The sequence below is a fragment of the Zootoca vivipara genome, chromosome 3 (genome assembly GCF_965207765.1).
Source record: "Zootoca vivipara chromosome 3, rZooViv2.hap1.1, whole genome shotgun sequence".
Taxonomy (NCBI): Eukaryota; Metazoa; Chordata; class Lepidosauria; order Squamata; family Lacertidae; genus Zootoca; species Zootoca vivipara.
This window is the reverse complement of record NC_142586.1, coordinates 39930248-39946513: the sequence shown is the minus strand read 5'-3', so window position 1 is coordinate 39946513 and position 16266 is coordinate 39930248. Positions and strand designations below refer to the sequence as shown.

Genomic DNA, 16266 nt, shown 5'->3' with positions numbered 1-16266 from the left:
GTAGATATTTTTTATTTAAAACAAAGGAATGTAGGAAGCTGCCTTATATCAAGGCAGACCATTGATCTATCTAGCTCAGTATTGTCTATCTCTAGTGTGGGGAACTGGATCCATCCGAGAGACATGATCCTTAATCCCTTTCCCTTCCCATAGGTGAACTTTTAAAGGTGGGCAGGGGCTCACTGTAGCAGTCAATCAGCTGATTGGTAGACCCCTTTGAAGTCCATTTGCAGATGTGGCTTGGATTCAAACCACACCAGCAAATGGCCATTTTTTCCTCTTAACTTAAAAATAAGTATAAATGTAAAAAAAATGTCTTTAAAATAAACTATAAATGTAAAAAAAAAAATCAAGAGCCTTTTGCTTAGATGCAAATATGCCTTCACTCATTCAAAGCACATTGCGTACCCCAAAGAATCCTGAGAACTGTAGTTTATTCCTCACAGAGCTACAGTTCCCAGCACCATTAAAAAACCTATGGTTTCCATTATTATTTTTTGGAGAGTGTGTGTGCATGAATATGTTTTAAATGTATGGCATGTTTGCAGCCAAACAAGTCCCATTAAACTTCACAAAGCTCACTGCTGAGTAGATGCTTGAGAATATACAGTACTGTAAGTTCATTGTATCTAGTCTTTATCAAAAGACTGGCTACTGGTACTACTATCCTATTTTATCTTTCCATTAACAATAATTCTGATATATAAAAGAACTAAGCTTTGCATATGTGTGAGGGTTTGAAGAGGTAATGTTAAAAAGCAATTGTAGTGAATACTTACATTTTAAAAATGAAAGATCGTATCAGAAGAGAAGCCTTGCTGTTTCCATCTTATCATCTGTTGTAGGAAGCAGGTGGATTAGATTGCTTGACCTTGCCCTTTGTCAGCAAAGATTAAAGCAATTGTTCACCTTAAAATACAGAACAGGCAGATACATGAATCATCTCAGAGGAGGAGAACACCGTAGGCAAATAGTGTTTTGTTCCCTTCATTGTAATATAGTCTAGTCATACTCAACAATGCTGCAAAGTAATGGCTGCATCCCACAGCAAAAAAAAACCCTTTCCTAGAGCAGAGTCAGATTTCTACCAAACATAGGAAATTAAATTAGAGAGGTTTTAAAAATTGCAGCAAGAATCCAGGCAGCCACTCCTACATATCAGGATTTTCCCCTTGGTAGATAATACGCTTGTGATGCTTTGAGACATCAGAAACAGCATTGGGCTGTATACACATCCCTGTTTATTCTGCACCCAGTGCATTTCCACTGCTGGTTTGGAATGCTGTGTACACATGACATTAGCCACAATCATCCTGTATCTATCTGGCCATTTCTGATGAACTACTGCTTTTTGATGCAATTTCCCCAAAACCAGTTTTGATCTGATTTGTGAACTGATTTGTAACTGTGCTGTAAGTAGTAAAGTGTAGACAGAGTCATATTTCGCTGAGTGCAGAGAAACTGGATAGAGCTCATTATATTAGAACTTGGGAGCATCCAGTTAAACCAGATATTGGGAGATTCAGGACTGACAGATAAAATGCTTCTTCATACAGCCAGAGCCGTAGCTAGGTGATCTTGCGCCCCTGGCGGAACCATCCAAATTGCGCCCCCTAGCCACGGACAAATTAACTCTTCTTTCCACCTCTCCCCTCCACCCATTTAATTCACCCTCTATTCAAAACCTTTTCTTATGAGGCAATAATCAATATTTTTATTTATAGACATATTTATGGACATATTTTTAGCCAATTTTGCACGCCCCCTCACCTGTGCCCCTGGCAGGGGCCCACCTCATCACCCCCTAGCTATGGTCCTGCATACAGCACATAATCGATGGGATTGCCTCCCACAAGCAAGGTCCATCAATGTTGAAAGGTATTGTATTAGAACTAGAGGGTGTCTGTGTTGGAATCGTTGGAAGCACATGTCAACTTCAGAAGAAAATCAGTTCCCGTTAAAAGAATGCTTCAGTTGAAGCCAGCTGTGTTGTTGCCATTTATAAATCGCTTTCCATAGATGCAAATTTCAAGAAACAAAATTGAAGCAAGGTGATTATTATAATTTTAGGGTAGTGAATCACAAAATCTAGACAGCTTTGGGTTTAGAAAGAGAGGGTTAAGTCTGATTAAGCAGATAGTCTGATTAAGCAGACTATCCAAACATTTATTTTCAAACGGAATGGTGAGTGGGGTGGGAAGCCCACGGTCATCAGCATGACAATAACTTAAGCATAGAGAAGAAAAACTCAGATCCTAAACCTCTGCTGCCTTGTGGGGAATCTTCAGGAGAAGATAAAGCTAAGGAGTAAAACCTACACCAGTGATGGGCAACCTTTTGAGCTTGGTGTGTCAAAATTCACCAAAAAACCGAGCATAACTTGGGTGGTGTGTCACTTCGAGAAGAAAACCATAATTTCGCAATAATTATAGTTTAAATAACAAAAATGTATAATTGTAATATATAACTGTATTTAACAAACCAAAAACTAATTATTTAACCAAACCAACCAAAAACCCCTTAGTTATCACAAAGTGCCCAGAGTTGTTGAGCTTTTTGGGGGGAGCTGCTGACCAAAGTTTTGGAGGTTTTTTGGGGGGTGCAAAAGTTGCTTTGCTTTTGAGGGGGGAAGAGAACAGAAATAAATGATGAATAATACCTTCGATGGAACTAACACGCAGCACCAACATAGTTTGCCAAAGCGCCAAAAAACCAGCACAGAACGGGTTAAAAAATGAATGCTGTTACACCCAATCATTCTGCCAAAGTGTCAGAAAAAAACAGCACAGAAAGGGTTAAAAACCAATCTCTGGCTACCAGCAACAACAAAGAAAGGATCCGGGTTTTAACAGCAGAGACAAGTTGTAGCGTGAGGAGGAGCGGGAGAACAAATGGGTGGGGGGACAACAACAGTGTGAATGGGCCGATGGGGCGCGTGCCAGCAGTGAGGGCTCTGCGTGTCATGTCTGACACTCGTGTCATAGGTTCGCCATCACTGACCTACACAGAACCAGAGTGCAGTCCCTAAGACAACTGGATGGCACCTTGTGTGCCTCCTTCTGGCAAAGCTGGTGCCAAACATATGCTCTGCTTCACTTTGGACCACATTGTTGTCCGGCATCCTAGGACCTCCACACACATTGCCCAGGCTTGCGCCCCGGAGAGGCCACTTTGGTGTTGCTTACAGTTTGACTTCGGAGGCACACTCCATTCTCTCTCTCTCTCTCTCTCTCTCTCTCTCTCTCTCTCTCTCTCTCTCGACACACGAATGGCAGCAACAACAGGTTGGGGTATATCTTAGTAGTTTTGGGATCCCACCATTCCTCCAATGGACTCAGAGCAGTTTTCTCCTGTGTCTTAATGGGTAGGAATGTGTGCCTAGCCCAAAGTCACCAAGTGAGCTTTGTTGCTGACACAAGGACATTAGAGACTGCCCTTCCACCAAGTCAGGACACTAGCTCAGCACTGGCCATGCTGACTGGCCGTGGTTCTCCAGGATTTCAGCCAGCGGACACTAAAGACGCCAGGGAATGAACCTGGTACCTTGTGCATGCAAAGAGATGCTCTACCCCTGAGCTATTGCCCTGCCCCAGGTCTAATACACAATCCACTATACCATGCTGTCTGGTGAGAATTTCCAAATTATACATCCATCTTAGAAATCTGAATGTACTGTACTGTATATATATGTGTGTGTGTGTGTGTGTGTGTGTGTGTGTGTGTGTGTGTACAGCACAGCAGCAATATATGGCTTAAAGCATTTGTTCTTAGTTTCTATTTACCCTGATACTCCTCTAGACACCCTCATTTGAATAGTATGCCTGGACAAATGATCAGGTTACACCTGTTTAGGTTACACTGCCTAGGAAACCATCATACTCCATTTTCAACACTTGACGCTGTAAAACTCCGTTTCTGGGAAAGCAAATGATTAATTTTTAATGGTACCAGAAACCTGCTGCGTGCTTTTTTTGACAACCATCTGCTGCTCTGCAAGGTAAGTCTGTTTTCCACTTATGATAAAAGTGTGCGTATATGTGTGTTCTTTTTAAACAGGATGGAGGTATAACAGCTTTTTAAAATCTTAAGTGCAGCATCAGCAGCAACAAAATACAGCCGAGCAAAAGTGTTTTGTTCAAAAATGTACAAATGCTCATGGAATATGAGCCGGGGGGGGGGGGGGCTGGCCGTGGAAGTGGGTGGATGTTTTGCCATCATAAGTAGCAAGAAGAACTGTCGTTCTGTAATGGTCAGTTGCGAAGGACTTAAAGCTTGGGTCCCGGCCCGTCTCCATTTTTTACTGTGCTGGTTGTTAAAAAGTGTTAGCGTTTGTAAAGATGACCACTTGCTTGTCGATTACTCCGGGGGCTCTCTTTACACTCTGTTAACTCTCACCAAAAGAAAAAAATACCAGTATTTCCAATCCAACTAACCAGAAAATATGATGAGAAATAGGATTGAATTAGTAGATGTAGCCAAGAATGTGCAGGAAATCTACTTGCAGCGTTGCTATATGTACCTTTGTTATCCATGAAAATCTTTCAATAAAAACATTTTTTAAAAAAGTATAAAGAGACAAAGTGAGAATTAAAAAGGATAATCCTGTATTGCAGGAGCAAATTTAACAGGGGCCATGTCACTTAGAATTACAACTGCACCACCACCAACCTTACCTAGGGCGGGTCAAACCCATAGCTGCCAAGTTCTCCCTTTTTTTAAGGGAAATTCCCTTATGCTGAATAGGCTTCCTCGCGAGAAAAGGGAAAACTTGGCAGCTATGGTCAAACCCTGCCTTAGGTCACCATGTCAGCTTTTTTTAAAAAAAGGAGTTTGAGAAGGAAGCGAAAGAGAAATAATGCAAATGTAAAACTAAGGCAATAGGAGGACAGATCTAGAAAGGAATAGGTAAGAATTAGCCTTCACCAACCTGGTGTCTGACTAGCACTGGAAGTAGTGGCACCAAATCCTCTGGAGGGCACCAGGTTGGCAAAGGATGTCTAAGATGAAGAGTCTGATGTGAATCCTCTGTTGAAGGCTGGTGTGAAATGCCCTCCCCCCCCCAGCCGAGTATGGGAAGGATGGAGGCCATTGCAATGTGGGATAGAGCTTTTGTGCCTTTGATAATGATTTAGGAGGGACCATGGTAGAAAGAGAAGCTGTTCCTGCATTGTGGTAGGAGAAATAGCATCTGCTGGGGTTCTCTTGATGATGAACCTACTGAAGACACAGTAAACCTATCCAAGGGGATAGTTTCCTTAAGCAGGGGTGCCCAAATGTTTTTCAAAGAGGGCCAGATTTGATGAAGTGAACATGCGTGAGGGCCGACCAAAGATGTTGACCTTCTTTTAGGATTGAAGCTGTTGAGCTTTTTTCTTTTTTTCTTTTACAATTTTACCCCAAAGTTGTTGAAAAGTTTAGGATTTTACCCCAGGAGATAAACTGCCACAGGGGCCAGATTAAACTGACCGGTGAGCCGGATTAGGCCCCCCGAAATGGATTTTGGACATGCCTGCCTTAAAGCAAACGGGACTTCACAATGTACATGATCGTTAAAGGCCATTATAAAATATAAAGACAATTAGTTCCTGACAAGACATTGCGCTGAACAGCTTATTAAGTGGAAATTAAAAATAAAATTTAAAAAATAGCTTAATAAGCTAAATTCACATAGGTAGTCGTGTTGGTCTGACGTAGTCGAAATAAAAATAAAAAAATAAAAAAATTGTCCAGTAGCACTTTATTGACCAACTAAGTTTGTTCTGGTATGAGTTTTCGTGTGCATGCACACCTCTTTCAGATGCACACAAAAGCTTACACCAGAACAAACTTAGTTGGTCTATATAAGGTGCTACTGGACAATTTTTTAAAAAAATTTCGACTACGTCAGACCAACACAACTACCTATGTGAATTTAGCTTATTAAGTGGTTCTTGTGGCTTCTCCTAAATATTAGCATTAAGTACTAGCAGAATGGAGTTTCACAACTGATAATTATGAAAAGATTGATGTTAAGGTAATAACATACAGTATATGAAAGTGTTCGATGTTTAGGTTCTCTCCTGTGTATACATTTAAAGCACATCGCTTCCCCCCAAGGAATCCCGAGAACTGTAGTTCACCCCTCAAATAACTAGAATTTCAAGCACTCTTAAACTACATTTCCCAGGATTCTTTGGGGGAAGCTATGCCCTTTCAATGTGCTGTAGGTATGTGGGGTTTATACAGAGGGGGGGAAAGGGCAAAAGAGGGGTAGGCAGAAAAGGCTGGATCTCTCTCCATGTTACATGGCAGTGTTTTTAAAATTTTTAGGAGGAAGGGAAGGCTAATCTGCAGAATTCTACCATACGGTAATACCTGATCTTACAAGTTACTTTGCTCATAGAAGAACTCAGCATTGGTCTGTATGTCCTTAACCCTAATTGTATATTGTATATTGTATATCCCCCATGGCACACATGCCTCACCTTTTCACCGCCAGGCTAGACAAGCACAGATGCAGCAGCCACTCCCTTGCTTGCAATGTTGCTGTGCTGAGAAAGGAAAGACCCACTGCGTGCCCCAATCTCATACACGCCCCGGAATGTGACCAGTGTTCTTTGCAAACATGATCACCTGTAAAGAGTAAAGCAGTCTCCGGAGCCTCCATCAAATGACATGTCTACTTACACTTGTTCATTTGATGGGAGCGGCAGCTAATGTGGAATATAACAACAACCACCACCACCACCACCACCACAATAATAATATATTTATACCCCGCCCTCCCTGGCTAGGGCCGGGCTCAGGGCGGTCAACACCAAATATAAATTAAAAGAAACATAATAGGGGAAAAAACCAGTTAATTAAAATGCAGCTTAAAAATGCAGCCTCATTTTAGTAATTTAACTCCATGTTACCTGTCAATGTTTCCCCATTTTGGTGGACAGTGCTGTTTTTGATTCACAGTTCCATAGATCTAAGGAATCAATGGCTACCAGCCAAGATAGCAATGTTCTCGTGCCACTGTATGCTTCCGAAGGGTAGTACCTCTGGTGGGGGACATGTTTGTGCTCCTCCTGGGGTAGTTTGTCCACCTTTGATCCCCCTACCTTGCACTCTGCTCTCAGCCATGGCTCCTAGAAGCTGTCAGGTGTGACAGCGGCCACACCCTAGGAATGGCTTTGACTGGCTGGCTAAACCAGGTGAGGGTAGTCGATGGGTTGTGGAGAAAGATCATGATAAAAACCTAACAAATAAAGCAATGATAAAGAAATGATCTTCTACAGAAAAGTATGCAGGGAAGTGATGCAGTCTATGGCTGTGTACACGCTAACCCATTTGTAGCATAGCATTAAAAATCCCGCCCCCCAATTTGCAATTGTTCACGCCAGGGCCGTCTTAAGCATATCCGGCGCTGTGGTGCAAAGATCCCTCTGGCAGCCCCCCCCCCCGTTTCCCAGAGTTGCCTATTTTTTTAAAGGGAGGACGGTGCTGCCGGCGACGCGCCCAGCTTTGCCGGGGCTGGAGGAGGCGGGCAGCAGCTGGAGGGCAGCTCCTCCAGTGGGGAAGAGATGGAGGCTGGACGTGGCAGCTCCTGGCTCAGCTAGCCACTTCGTGCTGTGGTAGCCATGGCAGGTGGAGGCTCTGGGCGTGGCGCTGCTTCAGCGTGGCATGGCGGAGGTGGGCGAGGGCGGCAAGCTGATGCCGGGAGGCGCTGCGTCCAGCTTCTGCCTCTTCCCTGGCTCCCTCCAGAACTTGGTGCCCTGGCGCTGTGCGCCACTAGCCTCTACTGTATAGGTAAGACGCCCCTGGTTCACGCTCCTCCTCAACAGGCTACTAGATCCTGCTGTCCACAAGTGTGGCTGTGGTTACCTGATACACGTTTGAAAACCTTCCCCTTGATTAGGTTATCCATGCCTTTCCCACTCTGCACATGCCCCAGCTATATAAAGAAGGCACATGATGACTGCAATCTTGGCATACCCACCACGACATTGGACAGGTGTGGATTCACACATACACACCAATTGCAGGGACTGCCTACATCCGTTTTCAAATGGGCGCACTATGGGGTGATGCAGAATCAACCTGCAATGAACTTTTGGGAAAGGATAGCGCAGTTGGTAGAGCACATAACTCTTTATCTTAGGCTTGTGGGTTCCAGCCCCACACTGGGCACAAAAGATTCCTGCTTTGCAGGGGGTTGGACTAGATGACCCTCATAGTCGCTTCCAGTTTTATGATTCTATGAACCCACTTTTCAGGAGCAAAAAAACCATACGATATATCTAGATTGTGTGTGGACTGTGTAGAATAAACAACTACTCAATCGCTTTTGAATCTAGACTCAAGTGTCGCGTGTACACAGCCTATATTGCCTTCCATGAACAGGCTACTTTGGATGCAAGCTGGTAGTTTATTAAAAAGGTGCAAACCTTGCAGCTGATTGAAATAAGTCCTGCATTGACCTGCTCCTCTTCTTCATTGGATTCCCCCCCCCACCCCACCATGAGATTTCTTTTAAAAAAATGGGGGGGGGGGCTGTATTCACGGATGTATTCCATAGGGGAGGCAAATCTTTGGCCCTCCAGATGTTGCTGAACATCCTTCATCCGTGTCTTTTGCCCATGCTGACTGGGTCTGATGGGACTTGCAGGTCAACAGTATCCACAGCCTAGAGAGTCTATAAAATCCACAGCCTAGAGAGTCTATAAAATCATAGAATTGTAGAGTTTGAAGGGACCCTGAGGGTCATCCAGTCCAACCCCCTGCAATGCAGGAATAGGCAGCTGTCCCATACGGGAATCGAACCTGCAACCTCGGCATTATCAGCACCACACTCTTAACCAACTGAGCTATCCAGGCAGGCATGACAATGGATAATTAAAATTCAGCTTAAGGAGTAAATGGTTCCTTGACTTTATTAAGTTCTTTGGATCTGCCTGGCTGGCTATATATCCAGGCTCCATCTGTGGTTTTAGGTTTAATTGATTATAAATAAGATTTAGAAAGTTTCCACTCCACTGATGCAAAGGGCCTCCGTGTGTGATGGGCTTTATGCATCCTGCCATGATGCGCTCTCTCCTTGTATCTGTTTCCCCCTTATTATTTGCAGCAATCTGTTCTGAATCAAGGCCTCGACTCCACAGTACATGACTTGACAGGTGTTATAATAGAATAGATGATGCTCTGGGGCCTTTTAGTGTGATACAGCAAGAGAAAGTACTACAGATTAATGATAAAGTGAGAGAACAGTGCCACCTGTCAGCAAAACTGTGGAACTGAAAGTTGGTCTACTAGGCTGACCATACACAGCAAGGATGGGAGAATCATAGAATTGTAGAGTCGGAAGGGACCCAGAGGATCATTTGTCCCCTCATGTAATGCTAGGAGCTGTAGGCTAGAACCTGTGAGCCATTTCACTTGCTAATATTTTTGGGAGTCTGATATGGAAAGGAGTTTCTTGCTACGAGAAAACATGGAAAATGATATGAAAGCATATCCTCCTTAATGAGGAGCATTAACATGGAGTTCAACGTCACCAGCAGAATGGATTACAAAAAGTTACAAATCCTCACATAATGAGGCCTACAATAGGGTCAAGCTCAGGAAACGGGGTGAGTGACCCCTCCCCCCTGTTTCAAAGCTTGAAAAGGGCAAGCGTACCCAGGGAAAGGATTTTGAGCCTTTTGTAATGTTCCTTATTTCTGCCATAGTGCCTTGTTAGAAAGCCATATTCTCGGTGTCTTTTACTTGTTGCTGAAGTTAGCAATGTATTTGAGCTGTGTTTTCAGTATGCCATCTGTTAGACGGAATGTTCTATGCACCAAGGCCACAAGACCAGATAGGATGTTTATACAGCAGAAGGTCAGGATTTGATGCTAAGGAAGTGCTTTATATGGGTATGCTATAGAAACGCTAAGTTTTTCTTAGAAGAGGAAGAAGTAGCCTTATAAGGACATACGGAAGCTCATTGTGTCCATGCTTTATTGGTTTACATTTGTAATGCCAAATGTTGTCTGGAAAAGGTATATAAACCCAGAGCACTGATGCTCGGGGGCTCAGCTTTTTTAAGGAAGTATCCTCTGAGTTACTGCTTGCCGTCAGCAAACAATAAATTACTTTACTTTTCTCTATTGCTGCGTGGTGAAGTTTCCTTCAGCCTGGGGGTCCCATTCTGGGCTGCTACAGTAGATTAATGAATAGTAAATAATAGTAAAATAAAAAAATTCCTTCAGTAGCACCTTAAAGACCAACTAAGTTTTTATTTTGGTATGAGCTTTCGTGTGCATGCACACTTCTTCAGAACACTTCTGCATGCACACGAAAGCTCATACCAAAATAAAAACTTAGTTGGTCTTTAAGGTGCTACTGAAGGAATTTTTTTATTTTACTTCGATCCAGACCAACACGGCTACCTACCTGTAACTAGTAAATAATATGTCATCATCAAGCAATTCTGTAGACACTTAATGATGCTACCAAATGCCTATTTCATTTACTTAGCCAGTTTTATATACCGTTTCATCGAAAAGATCTCCAAGCCATGAACACAATAGTATAAAATATTATGTAAACTGAAGTACAAGGAGGCTTACAAGTACTATATGTTATTACCTTAACCAGGGGTCACCAACCTTTTTCAGCTGTGGGCCAGTCCACTGTGGGCCCATGTGGTGGGCCGGACTATTTTTTTTTGGGGGGGGGGAATGAACGAATTCCTATGCCCCACAAATAACTCAGAGATGTATTTTAAATAAAAGGACACATTCTACTCATGTAAAAACACTAGGCAGGCCCCACAAATAACCCAGAGATGCATTTTAAATAAAAGGACACATTCTACTCATGTAAAAACACACCGATTCCCAGAACGTCTGTGGGCCAGATTGAGGTGATTGGGCCGCATCTGGCCCATGGGCCTTAGGTTGCCTACCCCGACCTTAACCATCCCTACCAGTCTTTTCATAATTATCCCCGCTAGTACTTGTAGGGCCCCTCAGACCTGGAGCTGCCCTCTACACCACTGTAGCCTTTGACAAGTCCAACCTTTACACTGTGATTTGGCCTAAGCAAATACTTGGGGATAGGGAGTTAAGTAAGACTACTGGTTTGGAAACTAGGTAACCATACTAGTTAAAGCTAAAATGACCAAAGAAATCATGGATATGAGAAAATAATAAGAGGGCTTTATCCAGTGCTACAGCTCTGATGGCACCATGTACTTTCATGCATGCCACAGAGTTTCAGATTCCTCTTCTGTCTCCTCCAGCACCCCATGCACCCTCCAAAGTCAGTTCTTGGAAGGTTGGGGTGCCATATGGAGCAGTTTTGGCGGTGGCACAGGGGAGCAGTGAATACTGAAGTCATTGGAACTACTAACATTGGCTACAACCCCCAAATCTGAACTTGGTTTTATTCATTAAAATCATGCATGGCAAAAAGAACTTCCTCATACGTCACCAGAATGTTGGTGCAATTGCTTCTGTATTACTCCATCCCACCTCAGCCCAAGCCATGTTTAAGGCAGATCACGTGGGAGGCCCTCGGGACATGGTTACTTCCCATCTTCAGTTGTAGCTTCAGGCATTCCAAGACTGGCAAGTGACAGTGCAGGGATTGGGGAACCTGTGCCCCTCCAAAGCCAAATCCCTTCAGACCCAGTCAGCATAAGCATTGGTTAGGGATGAGATAATAGAGTCTGACCATGGCTGAAGGGCCACAGGCTCCGCATGCCTGGGACAGAGCAATGATGGAAGAGCTCCCCACACTGTTTCTGTATTGTGATAACTGGTAGGATTACATTATATATATGTTATATATATAGCACACACACACACACACACACACACACACACACACACACACACACATATTCCCACTGCGTGCACGGATGTAACACCCTTTCTCCGTAGCCGCTGAATTCCAACAAGTTTGGCCACAATGTTCCATGCCGATCAGGGAGGGATCTGGTGTAAATCCCCCCCCCAAGCACACCTTTCACACCTAAAATAATGATTGAACACACAAAAAAGTGGCACCCAAATTATATATCACTAGCAGGTCTGAAGACTCCAACAGCATCCAATAGAAAGACAGATCACACGCTGCTGCCTCCAAAGGCGCGCCACCAGATGACATCACAAAATTCCACAGCAACCAACCGAAAGCAGGCCTTTTGCAGCAACAAGGCCCAACATTGCCCAGCAGACTGAATAGGCCGCAGCAGACTAGGCCGCTTTCCAGACTAGGCCAAGTGGAGGTAGGGGCCTGCCTGGGGGGTGGGGGTGGGGGCTGAATAGGGGCAGGAATAGGTAATGGGTCAGAACAGGGTGGGTGGGTGGGGAGACACAGGGATGAAACCTGCCCTCTCCACAGTATCTCGCCTCGGCTTTGCAGACTAGGCCACCTTCCAGGCTAGGCCAAGTGGAGGTAGGGGCCTGCCTGGGTAGGGGATGGGGGGTGAATAGGTCATAGGTTGGGACAGGGTGGTCCCAATCACAGGGATGAACCGGGGGATGGGGGGAGACACAGGGATGCGCCTATGTAAACATAACACACGAAAAACAGGGGGACTCTGAAGATGAGGGGAGTCTGAAGTGGGACTCTGAGGTTCCATTTAACAGGACCTGATGGTCAGGGGCCCCTTTACCTTTACCTAAGTAATAGTAATAGTAGCATTATTACTGATTTATATCTATATATAAAAAAATGTTCCCACTGTGTGCACGGATGCAACACCCTTCCTCCGTAACCGCTGAACTGAATTCCAACAAATTTGGCCACAACATTCCATGCCCACAGCAACGCGTGGGAGGGTCAACTAGTATGTTGTATATATATTCACGTATGGGGTGATAATGAACTGTTCCCAGCACCTAAGAATACCCTTGGCACCCAAATTCCAATGGGAGGAGCTAATGAGAGGAGTTAAGGAAAGTTTTGTTATTTCCAGTTTACAGATGGAATTTAAACTCAAATCCGGCATTTGGACCCCCTGAACAACCAATTATAATCCTGAGTTATTGTATAATTGGATTGATCATCACTTTTACAATCTAACGAGTAATGTAATTTAGTTTGGATGTCCTATGTGTTGTGTAAACAAAAATAAAGTGAGGGCATTCTCATTTTGTATATTTGTTTTGTTATAGTTCCTTGTCCCTTTCCGAAGTGGAAGCAATGAGCTGGTCATTCCTCCGTGATGTCCTAAGCGGGGTGAACAAATACTCAACTGGAATCGGCAGAATCTGGTTGGCTATTGTGTTTATCTTCCGCCTCCTTGTCTACGTTGTGGCTGCAGAACAAGTCTGGAAGGATGAACAGAAGGAGTTTGAGTGTAACATTAGGCAGCCTGGCTGTGAAAATGTCTGCTTTGACTACTTTTTCCCGGTTTCCCAGGTGAGACTTTGGGCCTTACAATTGATCATGGTCTCCACCCCATCCCTTCTAGTCGTTCTCCATGTTGCCTATCGAGAAAGCAGGGAAAAGAGACACAGAAAGAAGTTGTATAAGGACCCAGGAAGCATGGATGGAGGGTTGCTATGCACCTATCTCATCAGTCTCCTTTCCAAAACAGGATTTGAACTCGGCTTCCTCTTTTTGTTTTACAAGCTGTACGGCGGATTCAACGTGCCCCGCCTTGTGAAATGTGACATGAGTCCATGTCCCAACACAGTCGATTGCTACATCTCCAAGCCCACAGAGAAGAAAGTCTTCCTGTACATTGTGGTAGTGACGTCCTCTTTGTGCATCGTCTTAAATGTAATCGAACTCACCTATTTGGTTTTCAAGTACTCCATCAAATGTTGTTTCAGGGGCTACATCGAGAAAGTTCAAGAATCCAAACGTGAAGACAAAAAGTTGAGTTCCGTGAATCACAATGGAACCACCTTATTTCAGGGCAATGATGAAGTCACTATCTTCGGTATCCAAGGAGATGGAAGAAACTTGCCCACCAGCCAACAGCAAGAATAACAGGCACACAATGTTAAATAAAATGCATTTTAATGTCTTTAGGACAGCTTGGGATTTTAATCAGCAGGCTGTGTTTTCCACACTTGCAAGTTATTTAGGTTCACCAAGTTTAAGATGCAAAACCTGACATTTCCCCTAGATGTATAAATATTGATATTTATGATAAAGAATGCTGAAAAGAACAGTAAATTCAATAGTCACTTTGAATGTTTTCGCACAACAATTCAGTTTAAAAAGACAATTTAACTGGGTGAGATCCAAGATTGTGCAAGTAGAGTAACCAGCTTTCCCCTTCTCCCCCAGGTGTTCTCCAGATCTGCTCTGGATGGTCTCCCATCTATCTGAAACAGATTTTGGAGGGGTCACATTGTATGAGCTAATGACTATTCCACTCACACATGGACAACGTAAGATTCAACCCCTCTCTCTTATTTCCAGCCCCAAAGACAAGACCTTACCCTATTAAGGTGACCTTGCCATTGGTTGGTTATAGTAACTCACTAGCCTCAATTGTGTAAGCAAGACACTCTGGTTAACATTCTCAGATCCATCCCTGTACTGACACACTGCATTTGCAACTGAAGCTTCTGGCATGTCCTTCCCTCATGTACTGCCCCGTTTTACTTACGAGATAGTGTTTAATTCTGTTTCTACTTAGTTGCTCATATGAACATTATTGTATTACTATTTTTTTTTTACATGGCATTGTTATTTCTACTTATATCTCATGTCAACCACTTCATTTTTGTAAAAATAATATTAAGCAGTATGTAATAAATACTACATTAAATACCTGTCTGGAAGCACCCTAAAACTAGGTTTCTGTTTTCCTACAAAAATAAATGCAAATAAGTAAGATTGTCATCACACAGCCCCCAATGGAGGATTTTTTTATGTTTCATCACAGTCTTGGATTTGCATGAAGTTGGAGTAGCGAAAGGGAGCGAAAGGGAACCGTTGCACCACAGCAATAGCTCTGGCATGGGGAGAGGAGGGAGGGACGCTAAGAGGGGGGGAAATGGTGGTTTTAAACACTAGAGGACAGAGAGTAAAATAACTGTTTTAAATAACAGCAGAGGTTTGAATAAAGCAGGGATGGAGAGAAACTCAGTGGCGATTTTAAACAATGGCAAAAGCTTGAGTAGAGCAGGCAGGGGTTAAGGGGCATTTTGAAACAATATTAGAGTACAGTGAGAAGGAAGTTGGAAAAGGCTGTTTTGCATTACTTTTTTTGCGTTGTACCCATCCCATCACATTTCTCCATGTTAAAACTGGTGTTTTTTTAAATAAAGAAAACCCCTCAGTGTAACTCCACCCCTACTTGACTCAAACTTCTGCCTTTGAGTACAGCAAGAAGGGAGCAACACTGTAAGGGGCAGGGAATTGCTGTTTTAAACTTCTCCCTCTTCTATTCCTCATCTGCCTCACGTGACAGAGGTACCTGTAATTGAAGCAGAGCTCTCAAATATCCCATAGTACTTTCACACAATGTATTTCTTCTGGTATCTGTTGTGTTCAGTATGAAGTTCCAGATTTCATGTGGTAATTTAGAAGATTGGTGCTATTAAGGAGTAAAAACCCATACATGTACAACATTCACCAGCTGAACTTTACCTTCTCTAACTGATCATGCTGACAGGTTTGCTCTTAAGATTTGCTCTTCTTAATGATACAGTAACCTATATAAGCACAGACACATGCAGGAGGCTGCAGAAGAGGAGAGCAAAGGAGACGGGGAAATAGCAGTGATCTGCGTAGGAGAGTTGGAAAAAGGAGGGTGGAAAAGGGGGAATGTAACAGGGGTGCGAAAGGGGTTGCAAAGAGAGAGGACGAGGAGGCATGGGAATAGGGTTGAAGATGAAAGCAGGGGCATGAAAAGGTCTGAAGAATAGGAAGAGATGGTGGCTTTATAGCTGGGTGGAAGGTGAAAAGGATGCACAAGATGTGGGGGGACATGGGGGTGAAGTTGAAAACAGAAGAGCAAAGTGGCTTCAGAAATAGGATTGGGTATGTGAAAAGCAAGCTTAGTACCGTAGTTGCATGGGATGGGAAGGGGGAGCTCTGTGTTAATGTGGGAGGAATGGCAGCAGGTTGGTTAGTGGAGTGAGCAAGAGCATAGCCCTTAACAAGCAGGATATAATTCCAGTTTTGGCTGACCTGCACTGGTTTCCAGTTAGTTTCTGAGCTCACTTCTAAGTGCTGCTTATTATCATTGAACACCTAAAATGATTTGGGTCAAAAGCATTTAAAGGAATGCTGACTCCCAGACTACGTATTAATGTTGACTGTTAAACGATCTTCTTTCTTCGA

At 43.5% G+C, this 16266-nt stretch overlaps 1 protein-coding gene across 6 annotated transcripts; it reads left to right on the top strand.

The window, feature by feature from the left end:
- Positions 1–3829: 3829 nt before the first annotated feature.
- On the top strand, positions 3830–14827 carry GJB7 (gap junction protein beta 7). 6 transcript variants are annotated; one of them, XM_088665971.1, is made up of 4 exons: positions 3840–3997; positions 13134–13380; positions 13594–13743; positions 14260–14827. In XM_088665971.1, the coding sequence occupies exons 1-4, from the start codon at positions 3942–3944 to the stop codon at positions 14299–14301; spliced, it is 495 nt and encodes a 164-aa protein (XP_088522097.1). In that variant the 5' UTR covers positions 3840–3941; the 3' UTR covers positions 14302–14827. The 6 variants fall into 6 exon arrangements, with proteins under 6 accessions (XP_060128561.2, XP_088522097.1, XP_088522096.1 ...); XM_088665970.1 differs by having other exon boundaries at positions 3844–3997; positions 13594–13841; XM_088665969.1 differs by adding an exon at positions 6310–6347 and having other exon boundaries at positions 3865–3997; positions 13134–13841.
- Positions 14828–16266: the final 1439 nt, after the last annotated feature.

Coding starts and splice junctions, on each gene's coding strand:
- GJB7 (XM_088665968.1), top strand. CDS start 3,942: ATGGTACCAGAAACCTGCTGCGTGCTTTTTTTGACAACCATCTGCTGC. Junction 3,998..13,133: donor ACCATCTGCTGCTCTGCAAG/GTAAGTCTGTTT, acceptor GTTTTGTTATAG/TTCCTTGTCCCTTTCCGAAG. Junction 13,842..14,259: donor TCCAAACGTGAAGACAAAAA/GTTGAGTTCCGT, acceptor CTTCTCCCCCAG/GTGTTCTCCAGATCTGCTCT.